Source organism: Anarhichas minor, unplaced genomic scaffold (assembly GCF_050575085.1).
Source record: "Anarhichas minor isolate MPS153535 unplaced genomic scaffold, ASM5057508v1 ptg000048l, whole genome shotgun sequence".
NCBI classification, from domain to species: Eukaryota; Metazoa; Chordata; class Actinopteri; order Perciformes; family Anarhichadidae; genus Anarhichas; species Anarhichas minor.
In genome coordinates, this window is record NW_027466494.1 from 544,365 (window position 1) to 570,127 (window position 25,763).

The window sequence follows — 25,763 nt, forward strand, 5'->3', positions numbered from 1 at the left end:
AGTTAAATAAGTTCAGTTCAAATCTTTAATTGTGACTGATCCACTGACTGTCACGTCCTCTAAAGCAGTGAGCAGCGTTCTTACTGATGGGGTCTCTGCAGAGGACGGGGTCAGAGGGCACGCTGGGCAGACCACAGCCGGCGGCGTTGGCGGCAATGACCCTGAACTGGTACATGGCGCCCTCCTGCAGGCCGGCGACGTCCCAGTTGTTGCCCAGAGGCACAGCTCGGATCGGGTCGCGGTTGACGCGGACCCAGCGCTTGGCGGTGGTCTCCTTCTTCTCCACAAAGTAGCCGGTGATGGAGGAGCCGCCGTCGTACTTGGGCTCGTCCCAGTTGGCGGTCATCGACTCCACACAGACGTCCGTTACCGTCGGCTTCTCACACTGACCGGGGACGGCTGCAAGAGGACGGATACCAATCATCAATACATCAGTTAATGGAGACATTTCAGTGTTTAAGGGACAGGTGGACTGTTCTGAACTCACTGAAGAGGTTTCTGGCCTTCTCCGGCTCGCTGGCCAGCGGGGGCCCGACTCCTAACTTGTTCTGGGCCATGACTCTGAACTCATACTCGTGGTTCTCCGTGAGCCGGGTCACCACGTAGGCGCACTCCTTGGGGTCGTTGGAGACGTGGACCCAGGACTTCCTGTTCTCCTCGCGCTTCTCAACCACGTAGTTGGTGATCTTGGATCCGCCGTCGTCTTTGGGAGGGTTCCAGGCCAGGCCGATCCTCTCCGCGAACACCTCGGTGAACTTGAGTGGTCCGACGGGGGCGCCAGGAGGTCCTGCAGGGGTGGGTCAAATTTGTTTAAAAGATCCGAGTATATTTGTTTACAAGATAAACCCCTTCAACCATGATCAATTCAAATCAAATATAAATATAAATATAATCTCATTTGTAAATAATGAAATGGTAATAACTTTCTGTTTTTAAGTGGCTCAAGTACAGCTTGCAGTAAAAACGGTAGCAGATTTATCATCAAATTCGTTGTAATATTTGGAAAAATGGATCCTTGCTGTCAGACCGAAGTAGACAAAAACAGCTGTTTTCATCAGCTGTAGCTAGCTAGCTAATTAAGCTAATTGTACTAGAGAACGGTCTTTCAGGATGAGGACTACTCTGTAACTCTGTCTCAGGTAACATTAGTGGCAGTTTCGTGTAAACGTCCTCAAAATCCAATAAAGACCAGGATAGAGCTGCTAACGTTAGCCGACACTCTGAGAGCATACACGATGAAATGTTCTACCGTGAAGAATATTCTTTCGCAACACGTAACCCCAAAAAATGAAGGGGAATTCCCATTATTCTGATTCCCCAACCGACGGTTAAGCAACCTTATTGTTCCAAAGGCCATTTTTCAGATCACTTGGGTTTCAGAATAATGCACCTTTGGATCAATGGCAGGCACCCAAAATTACAGCGTTAGCTAATGATATGCTAAGTCTCGGCTCGAGAAGTAACGCTTAAAAAAAAAAAACTTTCCCAGCGATAATGAAGCATGTTAAGCGTTAAGCTCCGTGTTTCTCTCACCGAGCACGGCAAGCTTGATGTCCTTGGTGGCGGTGCCCAGGCTGTTGGTGGCCGTCAGGCTGTAGAGGGCGCTGTCGTGCCGGCTGGCCTGTTGGATCAGCAGCGTGCACTTGTCCTGGGTCACCAGTTTGCTGATGTGCTGGTCGTACCGGACGGCGGCCTTCTCCTCAGGTTTGGCCACAGTGGCCTTCTGCCAGGTGAGTGTTGGGAACGGACAGCCGCTCACTTTCGCCACGATGCTGACGTCACAGTCCTCCTCGCCCTCCATGGCGTCACGCAGCACGATGGTGGGAGCGCCTGCAAAATCATGGATGCTTTGAGAAAAAGTGGCCTGCAGAACGCAACAATCCTGAAAACCTCAAAGTCAATACGTTCTGTCCACAGTGGTCCAACAATAGTGCACATTTCTAGCTGAATAAGAAGCCTGTGATTGGCTGTCACTCACATGTCTGATCCTTGATGACCAGAGGTCCGGCGGTGGCCGAGGGTCGGCTGGGTCCAGCGTCGTTCACGGCTTTCACTCTGAACTCGTATTCTCCTCCCTGAAAGTTCCAACAACAACAGTCAACAGTGGCCTCTTCATCTTTATCTCAGAGATTCACTGAATTAGGTAAACGTTATTAGACGCCACAGATCATTGTATCTATATTAGAAGAGTGGAATCTCAGCTTTCATTGGTATTTTTCAGGCAGGAAAATATTAAGTGTCCAATTACTTTTGGAGTTGCTCAGGGTTCTACTTTGGGCCCATTCTATTTTCCTTGATGCAACAATTGGTCATCTATTTACAGATGTTGTCTCATTTAAACGTCTTTACTGTCAACTAACAGCTGTAGTTACAGCTGTTAGTTGGTAAACAGACTGCACTTATAAGGCCCTTTTCTACCTTAACAGTCGCCCCAAACATGGTGGTGAAGGTTGGTTGAAGAGATTTTTGTGGGGTCTTTTGTGGGGACATGATTGCTGGATTATCTCTGGAAAAATGTGAATATCTTTTATTCTAATGAGCACTAGAGAATGTGACCAGGGTTCATTTCTAGAGTAACTAGGGAGGTCCTTTATGTAATCTATTAACTCATACAGTGCATTAACTTGTGGAAGTTACTCTATAAAAACAGCTTCAGATTCAGTCAACATTACATTCTCTGATCATCAAGTTCATTTTTACAGAAATAAACTTAAACCACTGGCTGTCTGGAAGGAAAACATTGAGCATTAATGGATATAGACCGACCTCCTTCAGGTCCTCCACCATGAAGCTGAGCTCCTCCACCTCCCTCTTGTTGCACTGCTTCCAGGTCTCCTTCTCCTTGCCGCTGGTGTCCCAGCTCAAGCGCTCGATGATGTAATGCTTCACCGGAGAGCCACCGTTGTTTTTGGGAGGCTCCCAGCTCAGAGTCACGGTGTTCTTCGTCACCAGGTTGACCATGACCTTGGTGGGGGGGTCGGGAGGGTCTGGGGGAAGAGAAGAAGAAGAAGAAGAGGAAGAGGATTAGCATTGGAACATTTGCAGTGAGGGTTTCGGGCAGTTCGTGCAGGTCTGTCCTCACAGATGGGGTCTCTGGCCCGGATGGGGTCGGTGGTGGTGGCGAACGGGCTGAATCCAAGTCTGTTCTCAGCTCGGACCCTGAACAAGTAGTCCTGACCCTCCAGCAGACCCGGCACCACGTAGGCCTGGCTGGCACAGGCTGCATTCACCTGATAACAAATCAACCAATCTATCAGTCAATCAATCGTCAAACAGCAGAATTTATGTTGAACTCAACTGAATAAGTTAAAGAGTTTTCACAACTTATTCTTGAACGTGTGTCCATTCTGGCTATAGCTCAGAAAAGAATGATTCCAGATATGAAATGATTCCTATTAAAAGTTTGTTATTACTGCAGATGAGGCTCATGTTGCCGCCCTGATAAACGTTGTTGATTTATGAATCAAAAATTCTAAATGTTATACTTTTTACTTTGTTATAGTCATCTATAGTGGTTAGTTACATAAACAGGAACAATATTGAATTTTTATTTAAATACTTAAAAATTAAACTGAAAACTTAAAGCAAAACAGCTCATAATTCATCTTTAATATCTATTTTATTTTAATGCGAAAACATCTTCAAACTAATTTAATTATTCAAGTTTGTACCGACGTAAAATGTGAGCCATGTGCATGTGAGCAGGTCATGGTCCATCAGCTAACATCATGTTTTCTATTGTTCTCTAAATTAAAGAGTAATCAAAGAAACTTGGCTGTAAATGTAAAAAAGAACCGGTAGAAATGAAACTGACTCGACCTAAAATAAAATGAAATGGATAAAGTGGACTGAGCAGTGTTCACCTTTGTCCAGGCTTTGTCAGTGACACACTTCTTCTCGATAAAGTAGCTCTTGATTCTCTCTCCTCCGTCGTTGTCGGGGAGTTTCCAGATCACCCTCATGGTCGACCGGGTGATGTCAGTGACCCTCAGCTCCTTCGGAGGTCCGGGGACGTCTGACAAAACGGTAACAAAACCAGAGTCAAGAACCAGACAGAACACAGCCGCTCCAACATGCTGTATACAAACAACGTAAGACATACCGAGGACAATGACTCTGACGTTGATGTGTTTCTGTCCGGACTTGTTCTTGGCGGTGATGGTGTAGCGTCCAGAGTGGCTCCTCAGACTGACGGGGATGGTCACGATAGACGTGGTGTCTGTGGACTCAACCTGAATACACAAAAAACAGTTTGACAATCAGACTAAAATCTATAAAACTCACCTTTACAGCAGACGGTGTTCTATAAAGTGTCCAATTACAAATCAAAAACAGCAATATTGTAACATCATTTCAACTTCTTTCTTCATATTAGTTGTTTTTCATTTTTTTCGGTAAATACCAAATTACAGGAAAGAAGTCTAATGATTAATGTCAAATACTCGTGTCGCCCGTCTCACCTCGGAGTCCACAGGCAGTGTGTGCAGCTTGTTCTTCTTGTGCGACTTGGCTTTGCCGTCAAATTCCCAGGTAACCTTGGGAGCAGGGCGGCCCTTGATGGTGGCGGGGATCCTGATCGGATCTCCGGCACGGATGCACACCAGGTCGTCGACCAATACGTCGATGGAGATGGAAGGAGGTACTGTTGAGAAGGAAACATCGGTGGAAACATCAGTGAAGGACAGAGAGACATAAAACACTTTGTACAGTCATTGTTTGTGACTTTAAAGTGGGACATACGCTGGACGTCCTCAACCAGAACCTCGCCGCTGCGGGGGCTCGGGTCGGACTCGCCGATGTCGTTGACGGCGATGATCCTGAAGCGGTAGCGTTTCAGCTCGCGTAGGCTGGGCATAGTGAACTCCGTGGTGGGGTTGAGGGAGTCTTTGTCGTTGACGCTAACCCACCCTGATGAGCCCTCATCCTGGATCTGGATGATGTAGCCCTTGATGGGGCTTCCTCCATCCCTCTCTGGTGCTTTCCAGGACAGCGTCACACTGTACTTCGTCTTATCGACCACCACAGGAGCAGCGGGCATGCTTGGAGGAGCTGGAGAGGGGAGCAGCAGTTTGTAAAAATAGCATCCAATTTGGGAAAAACCTAATTCATCATCTTTCAAAACACAGAGGGACCAGTCTGTTAAAGATGTATTTTGATATTTGGGACTTATTTATTTTCCAATGCTTTAAAAAGAGTGCTTTTTTTTTTTTTTTTTACTCACTTAGTGGATCGACAGCAAAGGCAGAGTCAGACGGTCCACTGAACGGTCCAGTTCCTGCAGAATTACTGGCAGCAACCCTGAATTCGTACTCAGTTCCTTCGATCAGACGAGTCGCCTGGGAAAAACAGAAAGATGAGTGGATTCAACAGACCTCTGTGGCTAGGTCTATTCAAAGGACTGTGACAGACCATCCTGAAGGTCTGTGAAGGATCCTCCTAATGGTCTATGACAGACCGTCCTGAAGGTCTGTGAAGGATCCTCCTAATGGTCTATGACAGACCGTCCTGAAGGTCTGTGAAGGATCCTCCTAAAGGCCTTTGACAGATCATTTTTAAGGTCTATAATGGAATTTTTTAAAGATTTGTGATGGACCTTTCCAAAATGTCTGACAAAGGACCATCCTAAAAGTTTTTGTTGGATTCTAAAGGTCTGTAACAGACCTTTTTAAAGGTTTGCAATGGACTTCTATACAGGGGCCCAAAGGGCCTACACAAAGGCCTGGACGAACCATCCTAAAGCTGTAAGTAAGATCTTAAAAAGGACTCTGACAGACCATTTTAATTTCCTGTAAAAGTTCTTCTTAAATCTCATGATAGACCTTCCTAAAAATCAGTTACAAGGTCCACAAGTCTGTGTGGGTTTAACCTGAAGTTCTATTTTGGTATGTAGCGGGTAGACAAAAGTTAAGTTAAAATGCAGCTCCTACACCAGTGTAGAGCTGCAAACACTGAGGCAATAATCTACATTCAACGATACAAACCCCAGCTGCTCACCTGGTACTCCCAGCCTTTCATGCCCCTCTTGGTGACTGGCGTCTTGTTGACTTTGGCCCAGTAGTCAGTGCCTTTCTCCCTCTTCTCCAGCCAGTAGCAGATAATCATAGAGCCACCGTTGTCTCTGGGAGGCTCCCAGGTCAGGGTCATGGAGGTCTTGGAGTACTCTGCGATGGTTGGTTTCTCCGGTGGGCCAGGAAGGCCGAATGGGTCGATGATCAAGACTTCCTCGGTTGCGCAAGGGTCAGATTTACCGTAGCGATTCTCGGCTTTGACCCGGAACAGGTAGGACTTGTTGGTCTCCAGGTTCCACACCTGCAGGAGAGGAAGTTGGTGTTCCCATTAGAGTAAAATCCTGTGACAACCCCGTTATTGTTATTACTGAATATCAGCTCCATCACCAAGAAGGCTCAGCAGAGGATGCACTTCCTGAGGCAGCTGAATAAATTCAACCTGCCAAAGACAATGATGGTGCACTTCTACACTGCCATCATTGAGTCCATCCTCTGCTCCTCCATCACGGTCTGGTATGCTGCAGCCACTGCCAAGGACAAGGGCAGACTGCAGCGATTCAAGGACCCTCAAGCGAGCAAGAAAGATTGTAGCCGACCCCTCTCACCCTGGACAGAAACTGTTCGTGCCCCTTCCATCTGGCAGCAGGCTGAGGTCCATCAGGACCAAGACCTCACGCCACATGAACAGTTTCTTCCCATCCGCAGTCGGGGCTCATCAACAAAGACCAGGACCCCCACTGACTCTGTCATCCCCAGGACAATTTCCTACCGGTCACTCCCCTGCACATCCCTATGTTTCTTTATTTAAATACACTCGACACTTTTAACATTTCACTTGTTTACAGTCCTGTTATCTGTTTGTTGTGCACTTTATTTTATATTCTATTTATATTCAGATTATTGTTGATTGGTTGAATGGTGTTTAATGTTATTGTTTAATGTTAAATGTTATGCACCACACGCCATGACAAATTCCTTGTAGGTGCAAACTTCCTTGGCAATAAACGGTTCTGATTCTGATTCTGATTAGGACATACCCCGTATTTTTTCTCGACGATGCTGTTGTTAACCACCTCCCACTGGGGCTCAGGTGGAGCTTCCTGTCCCTCTTCCAGCTCCGGTTCCTCTTTCACCACATCCATCTTCTCAACAATGTAGTTGGTCAGCTCGCTGCCACCATTATCCAGCGGCGCGTCCCAGCGAAGGTAGCAAGACTGCCCCCTGATATTGGACACCGACACATTCCTGGGTGGAAGTGGTCGGTCTGAGAGGAGGACAAGATAAGGTTAGTACTTAACAAACACATTGTGTCTTTTCTGCCTCTGATTGAGTCGCTGACATGTTTCAACTCACCCAGCACCATGACAGAGATGGTGTGCTTTGCCGAACCCATGTTGTTGGAGGCGGACACGGTGAAGCTGCCTTGGTCCCTCCTGTTGGCTGCTGGGATGGTCAGAGTGGTCTTTGCGTTCATCCTTCCGGTCACCTCCGTCTCCAACAGCAGAGTCTCGGTGGGTTTCTCGATCACCACGTCGTCCTTGGACCACTCGATCTTTGGGATGGGGAGACCCAGGATATCAGCGGGCATCTCAATGGGCTCACCCTTCTTCACAATAATGCAGTCGCCCTTGAAGTGCTTCAGCATGTGGACCTCAGGAGACACTGAGAAGGACCAAAACAAATAACCATTAGCATCCCTAATGGTTCGATCCTATTTTCTTTTAATACATTGCAAGAAAAATCTGCCTTGATCACCTTTTTAGGATATAAAAGTGCAGATTTTAAGTAAATTCCAAACATTCAACCTCACCTTCGTCATCTTGGATGACCACAATCAACGGGATGGACGGCTCACTCTCTCCGATTAGGTTGGCACACTTGATCCTGAATTCATACATCCAGTCCTCTTCCAGACCCTCCACAGTCATGGTCATGTTGGGGCAGATCTCTGTGTTGCATGGCTCGAAGGCCTGCTGGTCCTGCCTTTTCTTCTCAACAAAGTAGCCGATGAGGGGGCTGCCGCCGTCGTTACGAGGAGGCTTCCAGGTCAGTGTGATGGAGTTCTTGGTGCGCTCGGTGTAGTGGAACTTCTCTGGGTATGACGGTGGACCTGCAGGACCAACAAAGCAACGATTAGTTTTAAGTACAAATCCACTGTTCAACCAAGACAGCTGAAGTCTCGGTCTGCTCACTAAAGAGACATTTAGGGATTCATTTCTCAATCAAAATTAAGTGATTTTAGGACTCACCCTGTGGGTCAACAGCCTTGATGAGTCCCAGCTCTACTGGTGGGCCCATTCCGTACTTGTTCTTGGCGATGACGCGGAACAAGTACTCCTGACCCTCCATGATGCCCGCGCATTCACACTTGGACGAGATGGTTTCAACGGGCTGCCTCCACGTGTGCATCTTGGCGTCTCTTCGCTCCACTATGAAGCCGGTCAGGTCGCTGCCTCCATCATCATCCGGGTCATCCCAGTTCAGGAAGATCATCTTGCGAGTGACCACAACGGGCTTCAGGTCCGTGACGGGTCCGGGGACATCTGAGGATACAACAATAGTAACCATCTCAGTCCATTTTCATTTCACAGCAACAATTAATTGCAAGTTAACTGTTAGGTTTTATCATCAAGTCCTACCCTGGTCCTTCCTGGACCTTCACTCACCCATGACGTCCACTCTGGCCGAAGCACCCTTGATGCCGCTAGGGTTGCAAACAGAGATATGGTATTTGCCACAGTCCTTCCTCTGAATGTTCTTGATTGAAACAATGCTGTCGTTTCCCTCAGTGAGGATCTCCACGCGGTCTTTGTCAGGTTTGGCGTCGTCCTTGGTCCAGGTGATGGACGGGTAGGGTTTACCCGTGACTGTAGCAGGTAAACGGAGGTGCTCTCCGGCTCTGATGACCACGCCGTTCTTGACAGACAGGTCCATTTCAATCAGCGGCTTCTCTGTGGAGGGAAAGCAAGGAAAGAACAAAACAAGAATATGATATTTACATCATCACTGAATGAGACAACAATTGACCGAATTAAATCCCAGTTGCAGTCGCTGTACTTTTTGCTCCGTCTTCTTTTTTTTTGGCTCACCTGCAGGATTCCTGACGAACACAGACTCGGTGAATCCTGGTGTTCCTTCTCCGGCAGCGTTGCAGCCAATGACTCTGACCAGGTACTTGGCTCCCTCACGGACTCCATAGATGGTGAAGGCCCTGGTCTTCCAGGGACGCTCTGTAGACCTGGACCAGTCCTTGGTACCGGCCATGACCTGAAGAACACCACAGAACAGAGACACATTAGTGTGAACTGAAATCAAGATAGTCTAAGGTCTGATTTCACAAATATGAACATGCCGCTGCAACGAGGCAGGAAGCTGAAAACAAATATGAGTAAAGAAGACTGGATGATCTGACCTTATCAACGTGGTATCCCAGGATCTCTCCTCCACCGTTGTCCGCTGGTGGGTCCCACTCCACGTCGATGGAGTGGTCGGTAGTCCCCACCACTCTGGGAATTGGAGGTCCAGGAGGTACTACAGTGTCAAAAATAAACCCACAGACTGACTATAATTCCATGTACAAATGTATCCTGTTTATGATTGTTATGATGCTTCAGTTTTTCTGATTAGCTGTTTGGACAAAAGTAAGACCACATGGAGACGACCAATTAGGACAATGCCTATATATTTTCCTCCACTTTGACAGATATTCGTACTGAACACAAGGTTTAGAACAGTTTACGTACGGATCGCAGCCTGGGCTGTCTTGGGTTCGGAGGGGCAGCTGAACTTTCCGGGGCCGGCCTGGTTTTCAGCCGCCACCCTAAAGATGTAAGTCATGCCCTCCAGCAGACCATCAACATTCAGCTCAGTGCTGGAGACGATGTTCCTGAAGACCAGGACAGAAGAGAACATTCAGAAAGCCAGCAGAGAGATTTCGGTATTTCTTCACACATCTTTTTTTGTCACTGTGTTTCCTCACCTGTTCACACGCGCCCAGTGTGAGCTGTTGATCTCGCGGCGCTCCACCCAGTATCCCAAGATGGGGCTGCCGTTGTCGTTGGGCTCGTTCCAGGTGACCAGCATGCTGTTAGCCGTAATGTCATCGATCTCTGGCTTTTCAGGAGCCTCGGGAGGTTCTGAGGAGGACGAAGGGACGGCGGAAAAATAAGTAAGTGAGACCGATGTTTATTTTTTCATGTGAAATTTTTACTTTTTTGTTTTTGCCATGTAACAAATATTCTTTGGACTTTTAACACGAGAAAAAAATATTACTACTGTTTGCATAACTTTAATTTCATTTAGTGATTATTTCAATTATTTATATAACTTGTGTTCAGAAAACATCAAACTATAGATCTTAAGTCTCTGAATTATCAAAAGTGTAAAGGTTTGTAGGGAGTGATTGTTTTTAACAAACACCGTCAGCCAACAAAAGGATAACTAATTTAAAACATTTGTATTTAAGAATATATGGAAAAAGTGCTTATATCTGATAATATAGTTTGTTAAAAAGTAAATATTTACAACTTAAGAACTATTCAAAACGAGAATCCGAAGTAAATCACAAATGTATACAAAGACAGTGGCCCAAAAGGTCGTCTGAGTTGACTTTTTATAAATATCTTTGAATTATTATTTAAAATAGCTCATAGCATGAACAGGAGTAATAATAAATACCGAAAGGATTCTTGGTGATGAGAGGTTTGGAGACGCAGTGTGGACCGGCGCCAAACTTGTTCTCGGCCACGACCCTGAAGATGTACTCCTTCTTCTCGATGAGTTTGGGCACCAGGTAGCGGCATCCTCTCAGCGTGGAGGTGACGCAGCTCCAGCCGATCTCCAGCTTGGAGTTGTCCTTCTTCTCTAGAGTGTAGTTGAGGATCTCGCTGCCGCCGTCGTCCAGAGGAGGACTCCACTTGCAAATCACAGAGTTTTTCCTCACCTCCTCGAACGTGAAGTTCACCGGAGGCCCGGGAGTATCTGTGGACGGACGAAACCATGTTTTTATTTATGGAATGTCTAAAACATAAAACAGTAATTTACCAACAAAGATTAAAGATAATTCTCACCGAGCACATTGACCTCGCAGGTTGCCGAGGCGATGCCGTGGTCATTCTCCACCTTCACCATGTAGACGCCGTGGTCGACGCGGTGCGAGTCCCTGATGGCGATGGAGGACACGCCCCTGTTGCGGTTGTCGATGGCCAGACGTTCGTTTATCGTTGGGTAGTCGGTCTCCTCCACCTCCGGCTCTGCTGGCTCCTCCTCCTTCTTCTCCTCTTCTTCCTTCTTCTCTTCTCCTTCCTTCTTCTCTTCTCCTTCCTTCTTCACCTCTACTTCCTTCACCTCTTTTTTAACCTCCTCCTTCTTCCCCTCTTCCTTCTTCTCCACCTTCTTCTTCAGGGGTTTCTCGGGTCTCTTGCGGAGTGCCTCGGGCCGGATCACCTGGTTGTTCCAGTACCAGGTGATCTGAGGGTACGGCGAGCCGGAGACGTTGGCGTCCAGACAGATCTCGCAGCCTCGCTTCACGCTGAGACCGGACTGCAGACTGCCGCTCAGGAAGACCTTCGGAGGATCTGAGCGAGAATAGAAAATTACAAATTAACCAAAAAAAAAGATGTAAAACTGATCTGAGCTCGTTAGAAGATGCTGGCGTCCTTACTGATGGCGTCCGAGATCTTGACGAACGGTGTGACGCGTGACGGCTCGCTGACCCCGGCTGCGTTTTCGGCTTTGACTCTGAAGGAGTAGCTCTTGCCCTCTGTCAGCCTTCTGACAGTGTAGGACAGGACGGGCACCAGGAAGTCGTTGCACCTCTCCCACTTCTCCTCGCCCTTCTGCTGCTTCTCCAGGATGTAACCCATGATCTTGGCGCCGCCGTCGTACATGGGAGGCTTCCAGGTCAGGGTGACGGTGCTGGATGTGGGGTTGTGGGTCTCCACGTCCAACGGCGGGTCGGGAATGTCTGGGACGAGAGACAAGACTTCAGTTACATTTCTCTTGGACACAGAGAGGTTTTACTAGATTCATCATCAGAGTGGCCCTTCGATACATCTCATTTCTCTCTTACGTTTCTGGTCCTCGGCGATGACCGGGTTACGGAGCTCGATGAACTCTCCTCCTCCGATCTTGTTGACGGCCTGGACTCTGAAGTAGTACTCTCCGTTGGGGATGAGATCTTTGACGTTCCAGCTCACCTTGTTCTCTCCGGACATCATGTTGACGTACGTCCTCCTGCCGGCCTCACGCCGCTGCACAAACAAAAGAAACATCAATGTAAGTCTTTCAGGCCCTGGTGTCCGTATTTTAAATATGTCATCGTAGCTCAGGAATAAATGAAAAAAAATGGCGTCTCGGACCTGCAGGACGTAGTGGATGACCGGACTGCCGCCGTCGTAGTCTGGAGGATCCCAGGACACTTTACAGGAGCTCTTTGTGATCTCAGAGGCCAAGATTTCCTTACATGGACCAGGAAGCCCTGAAGACAGAGAGACAAGTTAATCCAGTAATCCTGAGACCGATGTCTACGTGTTCATGAGAAAACAAGACGTGTGATTGAGTACCGATGACTTTGACGTTGATGGCAGCGCTGACAGCTCCCAGTTTGTTCTCCAGTGTCACTTTGTACTGTCCAGCATCAGCGTGAAGGCAGCTGTCAATCTCCAGGTGACAGGAAGTATACTCCTTCCTGTTGGACACAAACAATCCCGTCAACCACTGCTGCTCACGCTGACAGAAAACTAGACCCCAAACGTCCCTGACACAGACATAGGTGCGTGATGAGATTAAACGATCAGTCTATTAGTTGATTTGCAAGAATTTAATTTAAGAATTTACAAGTCAATTTCTAAGAAAAGATGCCCAAAACTATCTGGTTTTAGCATCTCCAATATAATAAAGTAAATATATGGGACAAAACATTTGAAGGCGTCACTTTGGATTCTGGGAAACTGTGATGGACATTATTAACTATTTCAAACACTTTATAAACCAGAATATTCTGCAGATTAGTTGCTTATTAAAATCTGAAAGCAAAGTGAACGTCACACTGACCTGAAGCCAAGGCGTTCGTCGGCCTTCATCTCCTTGCCGTCTTTGTGCCAGGTGATCCTGGGCGACGGTACGGCTCTGAAGGGAACCGGGATGTGCAGCTTCTCTGTTTCCACAACAACAAGGTCCAGAGTCTGGAAGTCCAGCGTCGGGTTACCTGGAAACAAAAACATACTTCTTTGTTAATTCGACGATTTACCGAAACCTCTGCGGAGGAAACGTGACACGTTAAAAGCCCAGCGGACGCTCTTACAGTCGGACTCTTTGGCGAAGACGTTCTCGGAAATGTCGGAGGGCTCGCTGACTCCCACAGAGTTGATGGCCCTCACTCTCAGGATGTACTCCTTCTCGGGGGCCACGCCTTCCTCCACGCGGTACTTCAGCTCCTTCACCGGACGGGAGTTGACCCTCATCCACTTCTCTGTCCCGGCCGCGCACATCTCAATGTGGTAGCCGGTGATGTTGCAGCCGCCATCCCTCTGTGGCGGCTTCCAGGCGATGGACAGGAAGTCGCGGCTGGCTCCGGTCACGTGCAGCTCGACGGGCGGCGATGGGACGCCTGGAAGGGGACAAGACGTGAAGATTCAAGACTCTTTTTCCATGACATTTTCTGAAGGAGCCATTACTCATTACTGGACTAACCTGTTGGATCCTCGATAGTGAGGATCTCGGTGGGTTCGCTCGGGTGGCCGACGCCGGCTTCATTCTCGGCGCTAACCTGGAACTGAACCTCAGTCCCCTCGATGACGTCTGTCACTCGGTACTTACAGTCCGGACCCGAAGTCTTCCCACATTTCACCCAGCGAGTTCCAAGCTTCTCCATCTTCTCGATGGAATACCTGGAGGGCGGAATCACCGAAAGGTCAACACACCTTTTTACTGTAACCGCAGGAGTATGCACATGTAAAGTGGTACAAAACATACTTGGACATGATGTCTTAAAGAGCTATATGGTACTTTATATCTATTTCTCTGATATTTGGCTAAAATACATACAAACATCTTCAGACTACGAGAATCGCAACTAGGAGATAAGTTGGAAAAATGAATTAAACAAGACTAAAAAACAGCGACATCAGTACGAAGCATTTTTAATAAACTTTAAATCTCCTACCAATAAATATAAAGACGAACGATAGAAAAACCTACTTGAGCACGGGTCTGCCACCGTCGTTTTTAGGCTCCTCCCACTGCAGGTCCACATATCTCTTGGTCACAGCGTTGACAGTGAGGGCGTACGGTGGCCCAGGAGAAGCTGTAACAAAAGCAACATCTTATTATCTTTGCCCTCCTGATTAAAATACTTGATCTCCATGACTTAAACTGCTCTCTAACTTACAGAAAGTGTCTTTGGCCAGCACAGAGTCCTCCAGCTCGCAGAACGGTCCAACGCCAACGGCGTTCTCGGCAGCGACGCGGAAGACGTAGAGTGATCCTTCGTTGAGCGGCGTCACGGTGTACTTCAGCTCCTTGACCGTGGTGTCGACAGCCTGCCAGCCTTTACGCCTGGCATCGCGCTTCTCCACCACGTAGTTAGTGATGGGCGAGCCTCCGTCACGCTCGGGCAGCGTCCACTTCAAGTCGGCGCTGTTCCTGCTGATGTTGACGACATTCAGCCAGCGAGGAGCCGTCGGAGGGTCTGAGGAGATGGAGACAAAAGATTCTTTAATGTCGGCTCTCAAGAGATTTACATGATGTATCTGTTCTAGAGCGTCATTCTATTCTTACTGAGTCTCTCTTTGCAGAGCACCGGGTCGCTGGGCTCGCTGGGTTCGCTCTCTCCGGCCACGTTGACGGCCCGCACCCTGAACGAGTACTCCTGCTTCTCCATTAGGCCCTTCAGGAAGTGCTCCAGGATGTTGATGTTCTCCGCCACGCGGATCCAGTCTGAGGTACCGCTCTTCAGCATCTCGATGACGTAGCCGTCGATCTTTGCTCCGCCGTCGTGCTCCGGTTTGGTCCACATCAGGAAGCAGGAACTCTTGTGCACGTCCTTCACCGTGGGTTTACCGGGAGGCCATGGAGGATCTGGAGGAGTTACAACATCAGGGTTTTAAATGCTTGGAAGCGATTTAGAGACTCAAACACAACTAAAGTGGTGAAGGTAAATGTTGTACCGATGGGATCTTTGATGAGGATTTGGTCTGTCTCCTTGCTGGGTTTTCCAGTTCCAGCAAGATTCTCAGCCAGGACTCTGAACTTGTACTTCTTCCTGGTGGGAAGACCTTTGACTCTGCAGAGGAAAAACACGTCACATCAGCACACTGGAATACAACAAGGAAGCAAAAACTCATTCGAGAAAGCAGGTAGACTCACCTGTAGTTGGTGTCTTTGATGGGCAGCTTGTTGCATCTGATCCACTTGTTGTGGTCAGGTTCATATCTCTCCACCCAGTATCCGGTGATGGGGCTTCCTCCGTCCTCATCGGGCTCGTACCAGGCCAGGGTCACAGAGTCCTTGGCGATGTCCGAAGCCTCCAGCTTGTAAGGAGCTCCAGGAGTGTCTGAGGACAAGAAGGGACGGGTGAGGTTAGTCCCAGGTGACCATGAGGTGCACTGGTCCAAAAATATTATACCTGACCAACAAAGGACCATTCCACCTGAACCTAAGATGGACTGAGCCATGAAAGAAAAAGCTAATTGGACCGAAGCCTAGTAGACAAAGAAAAAGTACAACTTAATATGCTAAACCTCAGTTCTATGACCTACCGAAGGGGTATCTGGCGATGATGGGTAGGTGCTCAGCTGGTGGGCCAACACCAAACTGGTTCTCAGCGAAGACTCTGAAGATGTACTCCTTGAACTTAACCAGGCCCACAGCTTTGTAGGTGGTCAGTTTAATGGTGGAGGACAGCCGGTGCCAGATCTCGCTCTCGGTAGCTCGGCGCTCAACGATGTAGTTGGTGACTCTGGAGCCGCCGTCGTCACGCGGAGGGTTCCAGGCCAGGAAACAGGTCTCGTTGGTTATCTCAGAGATGTCGAAGGCAGCCGGAGGACCGGGTTTATCTGTGTGAGGAAAGTTTAATTTAATCCACCAGAAACTAACAAAGAACTCTTCTGATTCCTTTCCTCCATTGTCTACTGGTCTTACCGAGGATGTTGACGTCGACGGTGGCGGTGGCGCGGCCGCTGCTGTTGGTGGCCTCTATGATGTAGGTGGAGCTGTCGTCTCTCTGGGTCTTGGCGATGGTGACGGTGGAGTGTCCCGGCTTGCTGTCGATGGACACCCTGTCTTCTGGTTTAAGGACCAGGTCGGCCTTGGTCCATTTCACTCGGGGCTCGGGTTTACCCGTCACCTCGGCAGGGAGCTCGATCTTGCTGCCAGCCTTGGCGGTCAGACCGGCCAGGAGCTTGGCGTCCAGCTGGATCTCTGGAGGCTCTGCATGGACGGTTAAGACAAGGGGTCAGTCGGAAGTTTGCAGTTTAGAGGATGATCAACAGGAGGATTGGGGAAAATGTAACAATTGTAACAACAACTCTTATTACTACAAAAACATGAATGCAGTATCTTTCCACAACACCAGTGTGTATTTCCCAGCATGCCACTTTGTGAAGTCAACAGTGTGTGCACAGAACCCCCCCTCGTGAAGTTTTGTTTCATTATCTTGTTCTTAATTCTGCTTGGGGCCATGAATCTGCGTAAATTTGAGGAATTCTGTGCCAGTTTTGTGTTTCTACGGAGCTCCTAAACTGAATAGTAATGTAGAGTATATTTTGAAAAGCATCCTTCAGATGAGGCTTTGATTACACTTTAATGATCAGGATTAATTGTACATTTTGTGGAGCAAAGTGAAAAGCTCTGAGTACCTTTGGGATCAACGGCCTGGATCTCGTCAGTGGCCTTGCAGGGCCGACTGGCTCCGAGTCTGTTCAGGGCTCGGACTCTGTAGGCGTACCACTGGCCCTCGGTCAGACCCGTCACCTGGCACTTCAGCTCCGGCACCATGTCCCCGCAGGGCTCCCACTTGTCGGTTCCTCTCTGGCAGCGCTCCACGTTGTAGCCGCGGATGCCGGTGCCGCCGTCGTACCTCGGGGGCTCCCAGGTCACGAAGATGTCGCTGGCCGACTTGTCTCTCCACCTCAGGTTCTCCGGAGGGTCGGGGATGGCTGGAGGGAAACAAGACGGAAGCGTAAGAAAACCTCTTATAACACTTTTTCAGACAATTTAAGACTATTTATATTTCTAAACTTGAGACAATTTCATCTCTAGGTCTGACTCACTGGCAGGAGAGGAGACGTTGACGGGCTCGTCGATGTACGCCGGCTCTCCGGGACCACACTTGTTGCAGGCAGTGACTCTGAACAGATACTCCTTTCCTTCAACCACATCGGTGACGGTGTACTCCTGATCCTGGATACCTGTGGTCACCTGTAAGAGAGGTCAGAGAGGTAGAGATTAAAATCATCGTCAGACACATAGTTAAAGAGTTCCTACTCCATACTGTCTGATGTTAAAGTCGTACCTTGACCCAGGTCTTGCGAGACACGTCCCGTTTCTCCACCTGGTAGCCGGTCAGAGGACTTCCTCCGTCGTGCTCTGGAGCCTCCCAGCTCAGGTGAACGTGCTGCCGGGTCACTTCCAGGACCTTGAAGTCCTTCGGAGCGCTGGGCGCCGCTGGAGGAGACAAACAGATATAAAATTATACAAAAATGTAAACGAAAAATAGAAGCAGATTTTTGCTGTTAGCACTGAAATGAAATCAGATTTGTAATGGCGTACCGATGACGTTGACTTCGATGTCTCCGGAGACGGACGTGACGTCGTTCTCCAGCTGCAGGGTGTAGGTGCCTTTGTCTGGGCGGACGCTCGGTGTCACAATCAGCTCCACGAACATGGACTTGGTGGTCAGGCTGACGCGTTCGTCCGCAGTGGTCAGCTCCTTCTCTCCGAAGGTCCACTTGGCGACGGGGGTCGGGTATCCGGTGATGGGGACTCTGATGGTGAGAGACTGAGGGACGATCACCTCCAGGCCGTCTTTGAATGCACTCAGGTCGAAGGAAGGACCGACTGGAGAGGAAAGAGAGAGGCATGATGGGAACAGAAACGTTTAAATGTGCTTTTTCTATCAATTTATGATGTTTGACACATTCAACCTGTGTTTTATGATTCATATTTAAGAATCCACTTCCTTCCTCCTTCACTGCCTATTAGACAGTGAAGTCCTTTACTGTAAAGCAACTGCAGTAGTTGTACTATGAAGAAGCTGTAGATTTAACTGTAAAGCAGTAGCTTGAGGACTTTTTACTGTGAAGCAAGTAGCTGCCAGAAGGCTTTTATTATGACGTAGCTGCCAGAAGGCTTTTATTATGACGTAGCTGCCAGAAGGCTTTTATTATGAAGTAGCTGCCAGAAGGCTTTTATTATGAAGTAGCTGCACTTTGGCACCATTCTAGACATTTCCTTTAGAAGGTTACTTCACAACAGTGCGATATTACTGCTACAGAAATAACAACATAAAGTAATGAATCATTTAAAAACATCAAAGATATTTGTTTGTCTCACCATGGGTGTCGTCGGCCAGCAGTGGTCCGATGACGTTTGACGGGTCAGAGACTCCGGCGGCGTTTTCAGCAAACACTTTGTAGTTGTACTTGGTTCCATATTTCAGACCTGACACCTGAAGTAAAAAAGGAAAAAGGTACATTGTTAAGATAAAATAAAGTAAAACTCAGACCCTGATGGTTTTTTGACGTAAAGCAGCTGCTATACGACTTTTACTGTGAAGCATTGGATGGCGAACAAACACAAAAGCAGGATCTATTTGAATGTGTACCTTGTAGAAGAGGTCGGGGCAGAGGCGAGCGTTGCAGCGGAGCCACTTGTCGGTGCCTTCCTCGCAGCGTTGGATGATGTATCCGGTGATCAAGCTGCCTCCGTTACTCAGAGGAGTCTCCCAGCTGAGCTGCACTGAGCTCTTGTTCTGGTCCTGATAGACCAGGTTCTGAGGGGGACTGGGACACTCTGCAGGGGGCGGAGACAAAAAGAAACAGATATTACTGGGGGGCAGTCCAGGTTTTGTTTCTTACTGGACCACAAAGTGTGATGAATCCAGACTTACCGATGGGATCCATGATCTTGACAGGCCGCGAGGCGGCACTTGGCTTTCCTTCACCGGCCTTGTTCTGAGCTTTGACTCTAAAGATGTACTCTTTGTTCTCGATGACGTCGTTAACAACGACGCTCAGATCCTCGGCCTTGGTCACCTGGACGGGGGTCCACTTCACGGAAGTCCTGTCCCTAAGCTCGATGACGTAAGAGGTGATGGGGGATCCTCCGTCGGACTCGGGAGGCTCCCAGGAGACGGTGCAGCCGAACTTGCTGACGTTTCCCACGATCACGTTCAGAGGAGCCTCGGGAACATCTGAAAACAACCATGAACAGAAGACAGTTCAGTAAACTGAACGGAGGGAACCAAGATTCATTGTGCCAATGCCAACGAAAACTCAAGTAGTTCTCACCAAACTTGTTCCTGGCCTGTACGGGTTTGTCGGTCTCTACGTTGGGCCCGCTGCCGACCCGATTTCTGGCGCAGACTCTGAACAGGTACATGGGGTCCCTCTGGAGGCCGGTCACTGTGTACTCGGGACTCTCGGCGTGGTCGGTGGCCAGTGTCCAGGTCTTCCGCTTCACGTCGCGTCTCTCCACCACGTAGCCAGTGACCTTGGTGCCGCCGTCGCTCTCGGGCTCCTCCCACACCAGGCTGACCTCGCCGTCGGCGGTGTCGACCACCTGCAGGTTCTTCACGGGTCCAGGTACATCTAGAAAGAAAACACAAAGGATGAAGTTAAGAAGTGACGTTGCCTGAGGCCAAACACGACCACAGTTTCAGCTTCAGAGAACTCACCGATGACCTGCAGGTTGATGAAGGCTTCTCCCTGTCCGTGTCTGTTCTTGATGATGATCTTGTAGCGGCCCTCGTCGGACTTCATGGGGTCCTTCAGTCGGTACTCTGTGCGGTCGGCGGATGTGTAGATGTTGTCTCTGGGCAGACTCAGGTTGTCGTACAGCCAGTCGGCCTCGGCCTGCGGGTAGGCGCTGTAGGGGACGGCCATGTCGATGGGCTTCCTGGCGTCGGTGACGTAGCTCTGGTCTGTGGTCTTGATCTGAGGCACAGCTGGAGGAGGATGAGGGAGCAAAGGTATAGCCGTCAGAGAGACAACCACTAGTGTACAGATCCGCCCTCACAGTTCATGGGTAACCGCAGATTAATTACACAGTTTAATCATCACAATGTGAAATAAAGTTTACTGACGATCGTTATCAGCATTTATGCTTTCTATTTTGTGAACAACAATCTGTGTTTGAACTGACAAGAGGAGAGCTAATAACGTTCGCATCACCGCTAACAGCTAAAAAACTTTAACTAAAATCCTGAATCCTTGTAGACCAGCTGCTATAACAAAACAAAAATGATCTGTATCTGCCAATATGGATCACCAAATGATCGTCAATTTGGTATCGGTCGAGGATCTCTAAAAGTTATATTTGCTCCCTTTTTTATTTTGTGCCGATACGATTCGAACCGCAAGTTTTATGATCCGTTGCTCCCTTAACAACAACAGCAACACTGGAAACTGAGACACTTAGGACTCCTGTTTTCATTCTTCACTAATTAAAGTTTAGCAGTTCTTTAATCAACGTTAGGCTTTTCACACGTTCATTCGTCAGCCTCGAGACCTTCGTCCCGAGTCTGATCCATAGCTACTTAAAGACTTGTGCATTGATCAACCCATAAATTAGGCCTTAATTCAGGATTCATTCTTTAGAGTCAGAGTCCAAGTAACATCTTCAGATTCTTGGATAACAACTTTTCTGATCACAGCTGCACCACAATGACGGCGTTTCGATGCTCTTACCTGCCAGCTCCAGCTTGGCCTTGGCATCTTTGTCCTTGACGACGATCCTGTACTCTCCCTGATCTCGAGGTCGGATCTCGCAGACCTGCAGTCTGTGGACTTTCCCCTCGCTCACCATCTGGTATTTGTCTCCCTGGACGACCGTCATGTTGTTCCTCAACCACTTCACCTCCAGGCGGTCCTTGTTGAGCTCCACCTCGAACACGATGTCGGAGCCTGGAGGTTCGAACGCGTCCTGAGGCGGTCTGACGATCTCCACCGGGGTCTCTGCGGGGACGGAAGACAAATTCATTAAGGGAGGTCAACCTTAGAGCAGGAACAGAAGGGGAACTAGTCTATAGTGTAGAATCCAGAAGAACCGTACCGTCAACGAAGAGCCTGGCTCTGGTTCTCTTCTCGTCCACACCACAGGCGTATTCACACTCATCGTCGGGTCTGCACTCCTTGATACGCAAGGTGCAAATCTTTCCATCTTTTTCAAATGTGTATCTGGGAAAATAAACACAAATTTGCGAGCTGCAAACCTTCACAAAGCTCTAAAGGGTTTGAACAAAGTTCGGTCGATCGATAAGAGTTTCTAGAGGACGTACCTCGGTCCTTCTTTGATCTCACGTCCGTTTCTGTACCACTTGGCGTCGGCCTTCTCTTTGGTGAGCTTGCACGTGAACTCTGCGTCGTCAAACTCGGTGATGGTCTGGTCCTTGAGCTGCATGCTGAAGTCTGTGGGCGCCTCGCTGATGATCAGCTCGGCGGTGGACTTGTTGTCTCCGGCCACGGCGGTGTACTCGCCCTCGTCCGCCAGCGTGCAGTCCTTGACGGTCAGCGTGTGCTTGTCGTTGTCCACTCGGTAGACGACGCGCTTGCTGAAGGCGATCTCCTCACCGGCCTTCAGCCACTTCAGGGTGGCGTTGGGCCTGTTGACCTTACAGGAGAAGCTGATGGTCTTCTTCTCCTGAGTGTCGATGTCCTCCAGAGGAACCACGATCCTCAAACTCTCCTCTGGAAAACACAAAAGCATCACAACACATGATCGAGACTTTTCCCTTTGTGGGTGAAACCAAGGAGACTAAAATGTGATTAGTTTGTTATCTTATTAACACAGAAGGTCTTTGAATTAGAAGAAACACTGGAAATGTACTTGTTTACTTTGGTTTACACATCTTCAAACTCTAGCTTGACACTTAAAGAAGAACTCTAATAAACCGGCCATGACTCTAAATCTAATGAATATATAGTCTCTTATTATAAATGTCCAAACGTTATTCTTTTCAATTCCTTACTTTGTGGAAAATGAACATCTTTAACCTAAAATCTGCTGAATTGTTCAGTTAACACTTAATACTCAATGATAAAAAGATGCATTTTGGTCCGACGTGGTCACTTCGATTTACTTTAATTTACTTTTTCAGTTAACAAAATATATTTTTTTTAAAATTTGGGTATTGGGAGGTGCTACGAAAATTAATATTGGAGAAACTGACCTGCACTTTACATTATAATATCAAGGTATTTTTTTCTATTTATGTATTATAAAAATAACAAGAGTGTTATTAATTGTATAGTAATTTAAAAGGTTAAATTCTGAAAATGAATAAACATTTGCTAGTTATAAGGACTGAAGTTAGTTAAAAGATTGAATTAATTGAAAGTGTAAAATAATATTAATATAGACTTTTTAATGTTGAGCTAATTTAAATAGCACACTGACCTTTGACCGTGAGGTCACAGGAGCTCTTGGCCTGCTCTGCTCTCTGATTGGTCAGAACGATGCTGTAGTTGGACTCGTCTCCCTTCTGGGCGTCTCTGATCCTCAGCGAGAAGACGTTGTCCCTCTGGACCATCAAGTACTTGCTGCTCTCGAATATCGTCTCCTCCTTCTTCAGCCACTTGGCCTTCGCTCCCTCTGAGTTCACCTCACAGTTCAGGACCACCTCCTGACCTTCGTTGGCCTCCGTATCCTTCAGCGGCGTGATGACCTTCAGTTTCTCTGCAGGACGGAAACATCAGACACTCTTCAAACCAAAGATAGTGAAGCTCATCAGACACTCTTCAAACCAAAGGTAGTGAAGCTCATCAGACACTCTTCAAACCAAAGGTAGTGAAGCTCATCAGAGACTCTTCAAACCAAAGGTAGTGAAGCTCATCAGAGACTATTCAAACCAAAGGTAGTGAAGTCAAACTCTGTAAATGTGTTTGTAAAAATGTAACTTAAGCTGGAATGTGAAGCATCGTTGAAAATGTTATTTATTGAATTAATTATTATATTAATTGTTGAGAAAATGTATTTAATTTCTATATTTAAATGCCTAAGTTGAAATGTAATTCAACTAATTCAACTTGAATTAAAATATAAGATAAAACAAAAACAATTTTGATGTATTTTGTTCTTGGTATAAACTGAAAGTTGAACTTTTCAAAGTTAAACCTAAAAAAATACAAAATACAATAAAATGAATATAAAAAAATAAGTTAAACTACACGGCATAATGTTGTTACGCATGTCTGCCACTAGAACGGAGTTTTGACTTTCTAACTCCAAATAATGAGACAGGAAGTTGAAATTCTGATTTACTAAGTTGTAATTTTGACTTTAAAAAGTCCTAAAATGTCTAAATCTCCATTTTGTTTCTCACACTTTTGATTTACGTAAGTTTTTTTAAATTGTTTATAATAATAATTATATATTCCGACCAATACATATATTCTTTTTGTTTTTCTGCCAGGAATGAGCTTCCATATCAATAATCCTTGTTACTACTTACAAAGATTATTTTTCTTGTTTCTATAAATGAAACTAATTTAAAGTGTCGTTGCTCTTCTTCAATTGTTGTTTTTGTTGATAAGATAAAACTTTATTTATTCAGAAGGAAAAGTACAAATAAAGAATAAGAAAATAAAAATGATCATTACGGTGCAAAAACCAAATAAACACAATGCCAGAAATATAAACAGTTATCAGTCAAATTACATTTTTGTGTTGTGTATTTATCTTTAAATCTCTCTACAAAGACTGAGATTGAGAGGGCGGGGCTTGGTGAGTGGGCGGGGCTTACCGAGCACGGTGAGGTCGGCGCTGGCTCTGGTCGGTCCGATCATCACCACGTATCCGCCCTCGTCTTTGAGCTCGCAGCTCTTGATGACCAGCGTCCGTCTCTTCCCGTCGCTCACCGTCTGGTACTTGTCTCCCGCCTCCAGCTCTTTGTCGTCTTTCAGCCACTTCACCTGGTAGGTCTCCTTGGAGACGGAGCAGGTGAACTCCGCCTTCTCGCCCTCCACCACCTCCTGGTTCTGAGGCCTGGAGATGAACTCGGCAGCCAGTTCTGAAAACAGACAGGAAGCACCACGAGAGGTCGGAGGTCAGCGGGTTTTTACGCAGACGTTAAACTCGCTACGGAAGCCTTGAGACGCCAATGAGAAGAATAACATCCAGCTGATCCATTTTCTAAGTCTGAGTTTCCATCTTCTGTGTTCCTGACTTAAGAACAGGTCATTCATGGGGCGACTGTGGCTAAGTGGATAGCAGGGCCGTCCTTCAATCAGAGGATCGGCGGTTCGAATCCCGGCTCCGGCTCTGCTAGTCGCATGTCGATGTGTCCTTGAGCAAGACACTTAACCCCAAAATTGCTCCCGTAGTTGTGCCTACGGTGTAGAAATGTGATAGAATCTGAATGGTAAGTCGCTTTGGATAAAAGCGTCTGCTAAATGACTGTAATGTAATTCATCTTTTTATCAATTTAATTATTTGTCAGGATCTTTGTTTATGAGTTTATATTTACAGAACTTGCAAACAACACAATATACGCACCTCGTGTTGTGCTTTTATTCATATTCATAATAAGAGGTATTGATGTACTGTTCTTGTGGCCCAAAAACAACAACACACACTTAAAAAGAATGATCCTGACAAAAAACAAAAATCACCGGTCAAAACTTTTTAGTCTCACAGATGAAAATAAATAAACAAAATAAGATGCTCGTTATTATTATATTATTATATTAAAAACTATTTGGATCAGACCTCAGAAAATAAATCACCAGAAGGTTTTTTCTTCTTTCCTCTCAGAGCTTCCGTACTTCTCCGATTGTAGATCTAAAGGATCTACATATATATATATACATATATATGTATATATATACCTTACATAAATGAATTAGTGGTAAATCAAACCCAGCGTCTGCAGCTGTTTATATTTGTCTAAAAACCTTATTTTAGACTTTTCATTGTTTTTTTTTAATCCGTCTTGTTACGACATCATTTATTAATTATTATTATCATTAGAGGCTTCAAAGCGCATTCATAAATGTTCCGGAGGTAAATCCTCACCATTGATCTTGAGGGTCCCGGAGGTCTTGATGCTGGGACTCAGTCTGCAGCTGTACTCTCCGGCGTCCCCAATCTTCAGGTCCTGGATCAGGAGGATCCTCCTCTTCCCGTCCACGATGTGCTCGTAGCGACCGCCCTCCGGCAGCTCCTCGTCTCCTCGGTACCACGTGACGTCGGTGCCGGGTTTGGACACCTCGCAGATCAGCTTCACGCTGTCCGTCTCCGTGCCCTCCACGTTGGACAGGTTCTTACTGAAGCGGGCCTCCTCCTCTGTGACCAGACCAAGAAAACGTAAAGATTCAAGAGTCGTAGGAGACTTTTCTACCTTCTGAGACCTTCTCTTTTATAACCATAACATTTAATAAATACTAACAAACACCTTTTAACAACAGAAAACCTTCACAAGTTTAAACATAATTAATAGAAAAGATAAGAAGCTGTACATGGAGGGACTTAGGACCCAGGGGAATGTAGGTGAAGGAAACAGGAAGAGACGGAAGAGACGCCACACAAACAACTGTTCAC

At 47.1% G+C, this 25,763-nt stretch overlaps 1 protein-coding gene across 1 annotated transcript in view; it reads right to left on the reverse strand.

Moving 5' to 3' along the window:
• LOC142971622 (titin-like) overlaps nucleotides 1–25,763 on the reverse strand; it is a 212,089-nt gene that overhangs the window by 70,150 nt on the left and 116,176 nt on the right. Inside the window, exons 121-172 of the mRNA XM_076112200.1 lie at nucleotides 25,239–25,508; nucleotides 23,968–24,234; nucleotides 22,623–22,901; nucleotides 21,505–21,913; nucleotides 21,279–21,403; nucleotides 20,915–21,181; nucleotides 19,903–20,172; nucleotides 19,517–19,816; nucleotides 19,117–19,419; nucleotides 18,832–19,019; nucleotides 18,561–18,675; nucleotides 17,778–18,065; nucleotides 17,521–17,672; nucleotides 17,279–17,426; nucleotides 16,865–17,164; nucleotides 16,149–16,436; nucleotides 15,767–16,063; nucleotides 15,375–15,561; nucleotides 15,176–15,291; nucleotides 14,787–15,086; nucleotides 14,398–14,697; nucleotides 14,208–14,313; nucleotides 13,701–13,897; nucleotides 13,312–13,617; nucleotides 13,062–13,215; nucleotides 12,572–12,696; nucleotides 12,368–12,486; nucleotides 12,079–12,259; nucleotides 11,671–11,973; nucleotides 11,078–11,584; nucleotides 10,686–10,988; nucleotides 9,988–10,144; nucleotides 9,752–9,894; nucleotides 9,421–9,539; nucleotides 9,098–9,275; nucleotides 8,675–8,959; nucleotides 8,258–8,551; nucleotides 7,819–8,118; nucleotides 7,362–7,670; nucleotides 7,046–7,272; nucleotides 5,995–6,309; nucleotides 5,222–5,336; nucleotides 4,741–5,049; nucleotides 4,461–4,642; nucleotides 4,103–4,232; nucleotides 3,864–4,015; nucleotides 3,083–3,230; nucleotides 2,767–2,987; nucleotides 1,979–2,075; nucleotides 1,534–1,830; nucleotides 488–787; nucleotides 85–399 (exon numbers count right to left, since the gene is read on the reverse strand). Of these exons, the coding sequence (XP_075968315.1) occupies nucleotides 85–399; nucleotides 488–787; nucleotides 1,534–1,830; nucleotides 1,979–2,075; nucleotides 2,767–2,987; nucleotides 3,083–3,230; nucleotides 3,864–4,015; nucleotides 4,103–4,232; nucleotides 4,461–4,642; nucleotides 4,741–5,049; nucleotides 5,222–5,336; nucleotides 5,995–6,309; nucleotides 7,046–7,272; nucleotides 7,362–7,670; nucleotides 7,819–8,118; nucleotides 8,258–8,551; nucleotides 8,675–8,959; nucleotides 9,098–9,275; nucleotides 9,421–9,539; nucleotides 9,752–9,894; nucleotides 9,988–10,144; nucleotides 10,686–10,988; nucleotides 11,078–11,584; nucleotides 11,671–11,973; nucleotides 12,079–12,259; nucleotides 12,368–12,486; nucleotides 12,572–12,696; nucleotides 13,062–13,215; nucleotides 13,312–13,617; nucleotides 13,701–13,897; nucleotides 14,208–14,313; nucleotides 14,398–14,697; nucleotides 14,787–15,086; nucleotides 15,176–15,291; nucleotides 15,375–15,561; nucleotides 15,767–16,063; nucleotides 16,149–16,436; nucleotides 16,865–17,164; nucleotides 17,279–17,426; nucleotides 17,521–17,672; nucleotides 17,778–18,065; nucleotides 18,561–18,675; nucleotides 18,832–19,019; nucleotides 19,117–19,419; nucleotides 19,517–19,816; nucleotides 19,903–20,172; nucleotides 20,915–21,181; nucleotides 21,279–21,403; nucleotides 21,505–21,913; nucleotides 22,623–22,901; nucleotides 23,968–24,234; nucleotides 25,239–25,508 (12,063 nt within the window). The remainder of the gene's footprint in view (nucleotides 1–84; nucleotides 400–487; nucleotides 788–1,533; nucleotides 1,831–1,978; nucleotides 2,076–2,766; nucleotides 2,988–3,082; nucleotides 3,231–3,863; nucleotides 4,016–4,102; nucleotides 4,233–4,460; nucleotides 4,643–4,740; nucleotides 5,050–5,221; nucleotides 5,337–5,994; nucleotides 6,310–7,045; nucleotides 7,273–7,361; nucleotides 7,671–7,818; nucleotides 8,119–8,257; nucleotides 8,552–8,674; nucleotides 8,960–9,097; nucleotides 9,276–9,420; nucleotides 9,540–9,751; nucleotides 9,895–9,987; nucleotides 10,145–10,685; nucleotides 10,989–11,077; nucleotides 11,585–11,670; nucleotides 11,974–12,078; nucleotides 12,260–12,367; nucleotides 12,487–12,571; nucleotides 12,697–13,061; nucleotides 13,216–13,311; nucleotides 13,618–13,700; nucleotides 13,898–14,207; nucleotides 14,314–14,397; nucleotides 14,698–14,786; nucleotides 15,087–15,175; nucleotides 15,292–15,374; nucleotides 15,562–15,766; nucleotides 16,064–16,148; nucleotides 16,437–16,864; nucleotides 17,165–17,278; nucleotides 17,427–17,520; nucleotides 17,673–17,777; nucleotides 18,066–18,560; nucleotides 18,676–18,831; nucleotides 19,020–19,116; nucleotides 19,420–19,516; nucleotides 19,817–19,902; nucleotides 20,173–20,914; nucleotides 21,182–21,278; nucleotides 21,404–21,504; nucleotides 21,914–22,622; nucleotides 22,902–23,967; nucleotides 24,235–25,238; nucleotides 25,509–25,763) is intronic.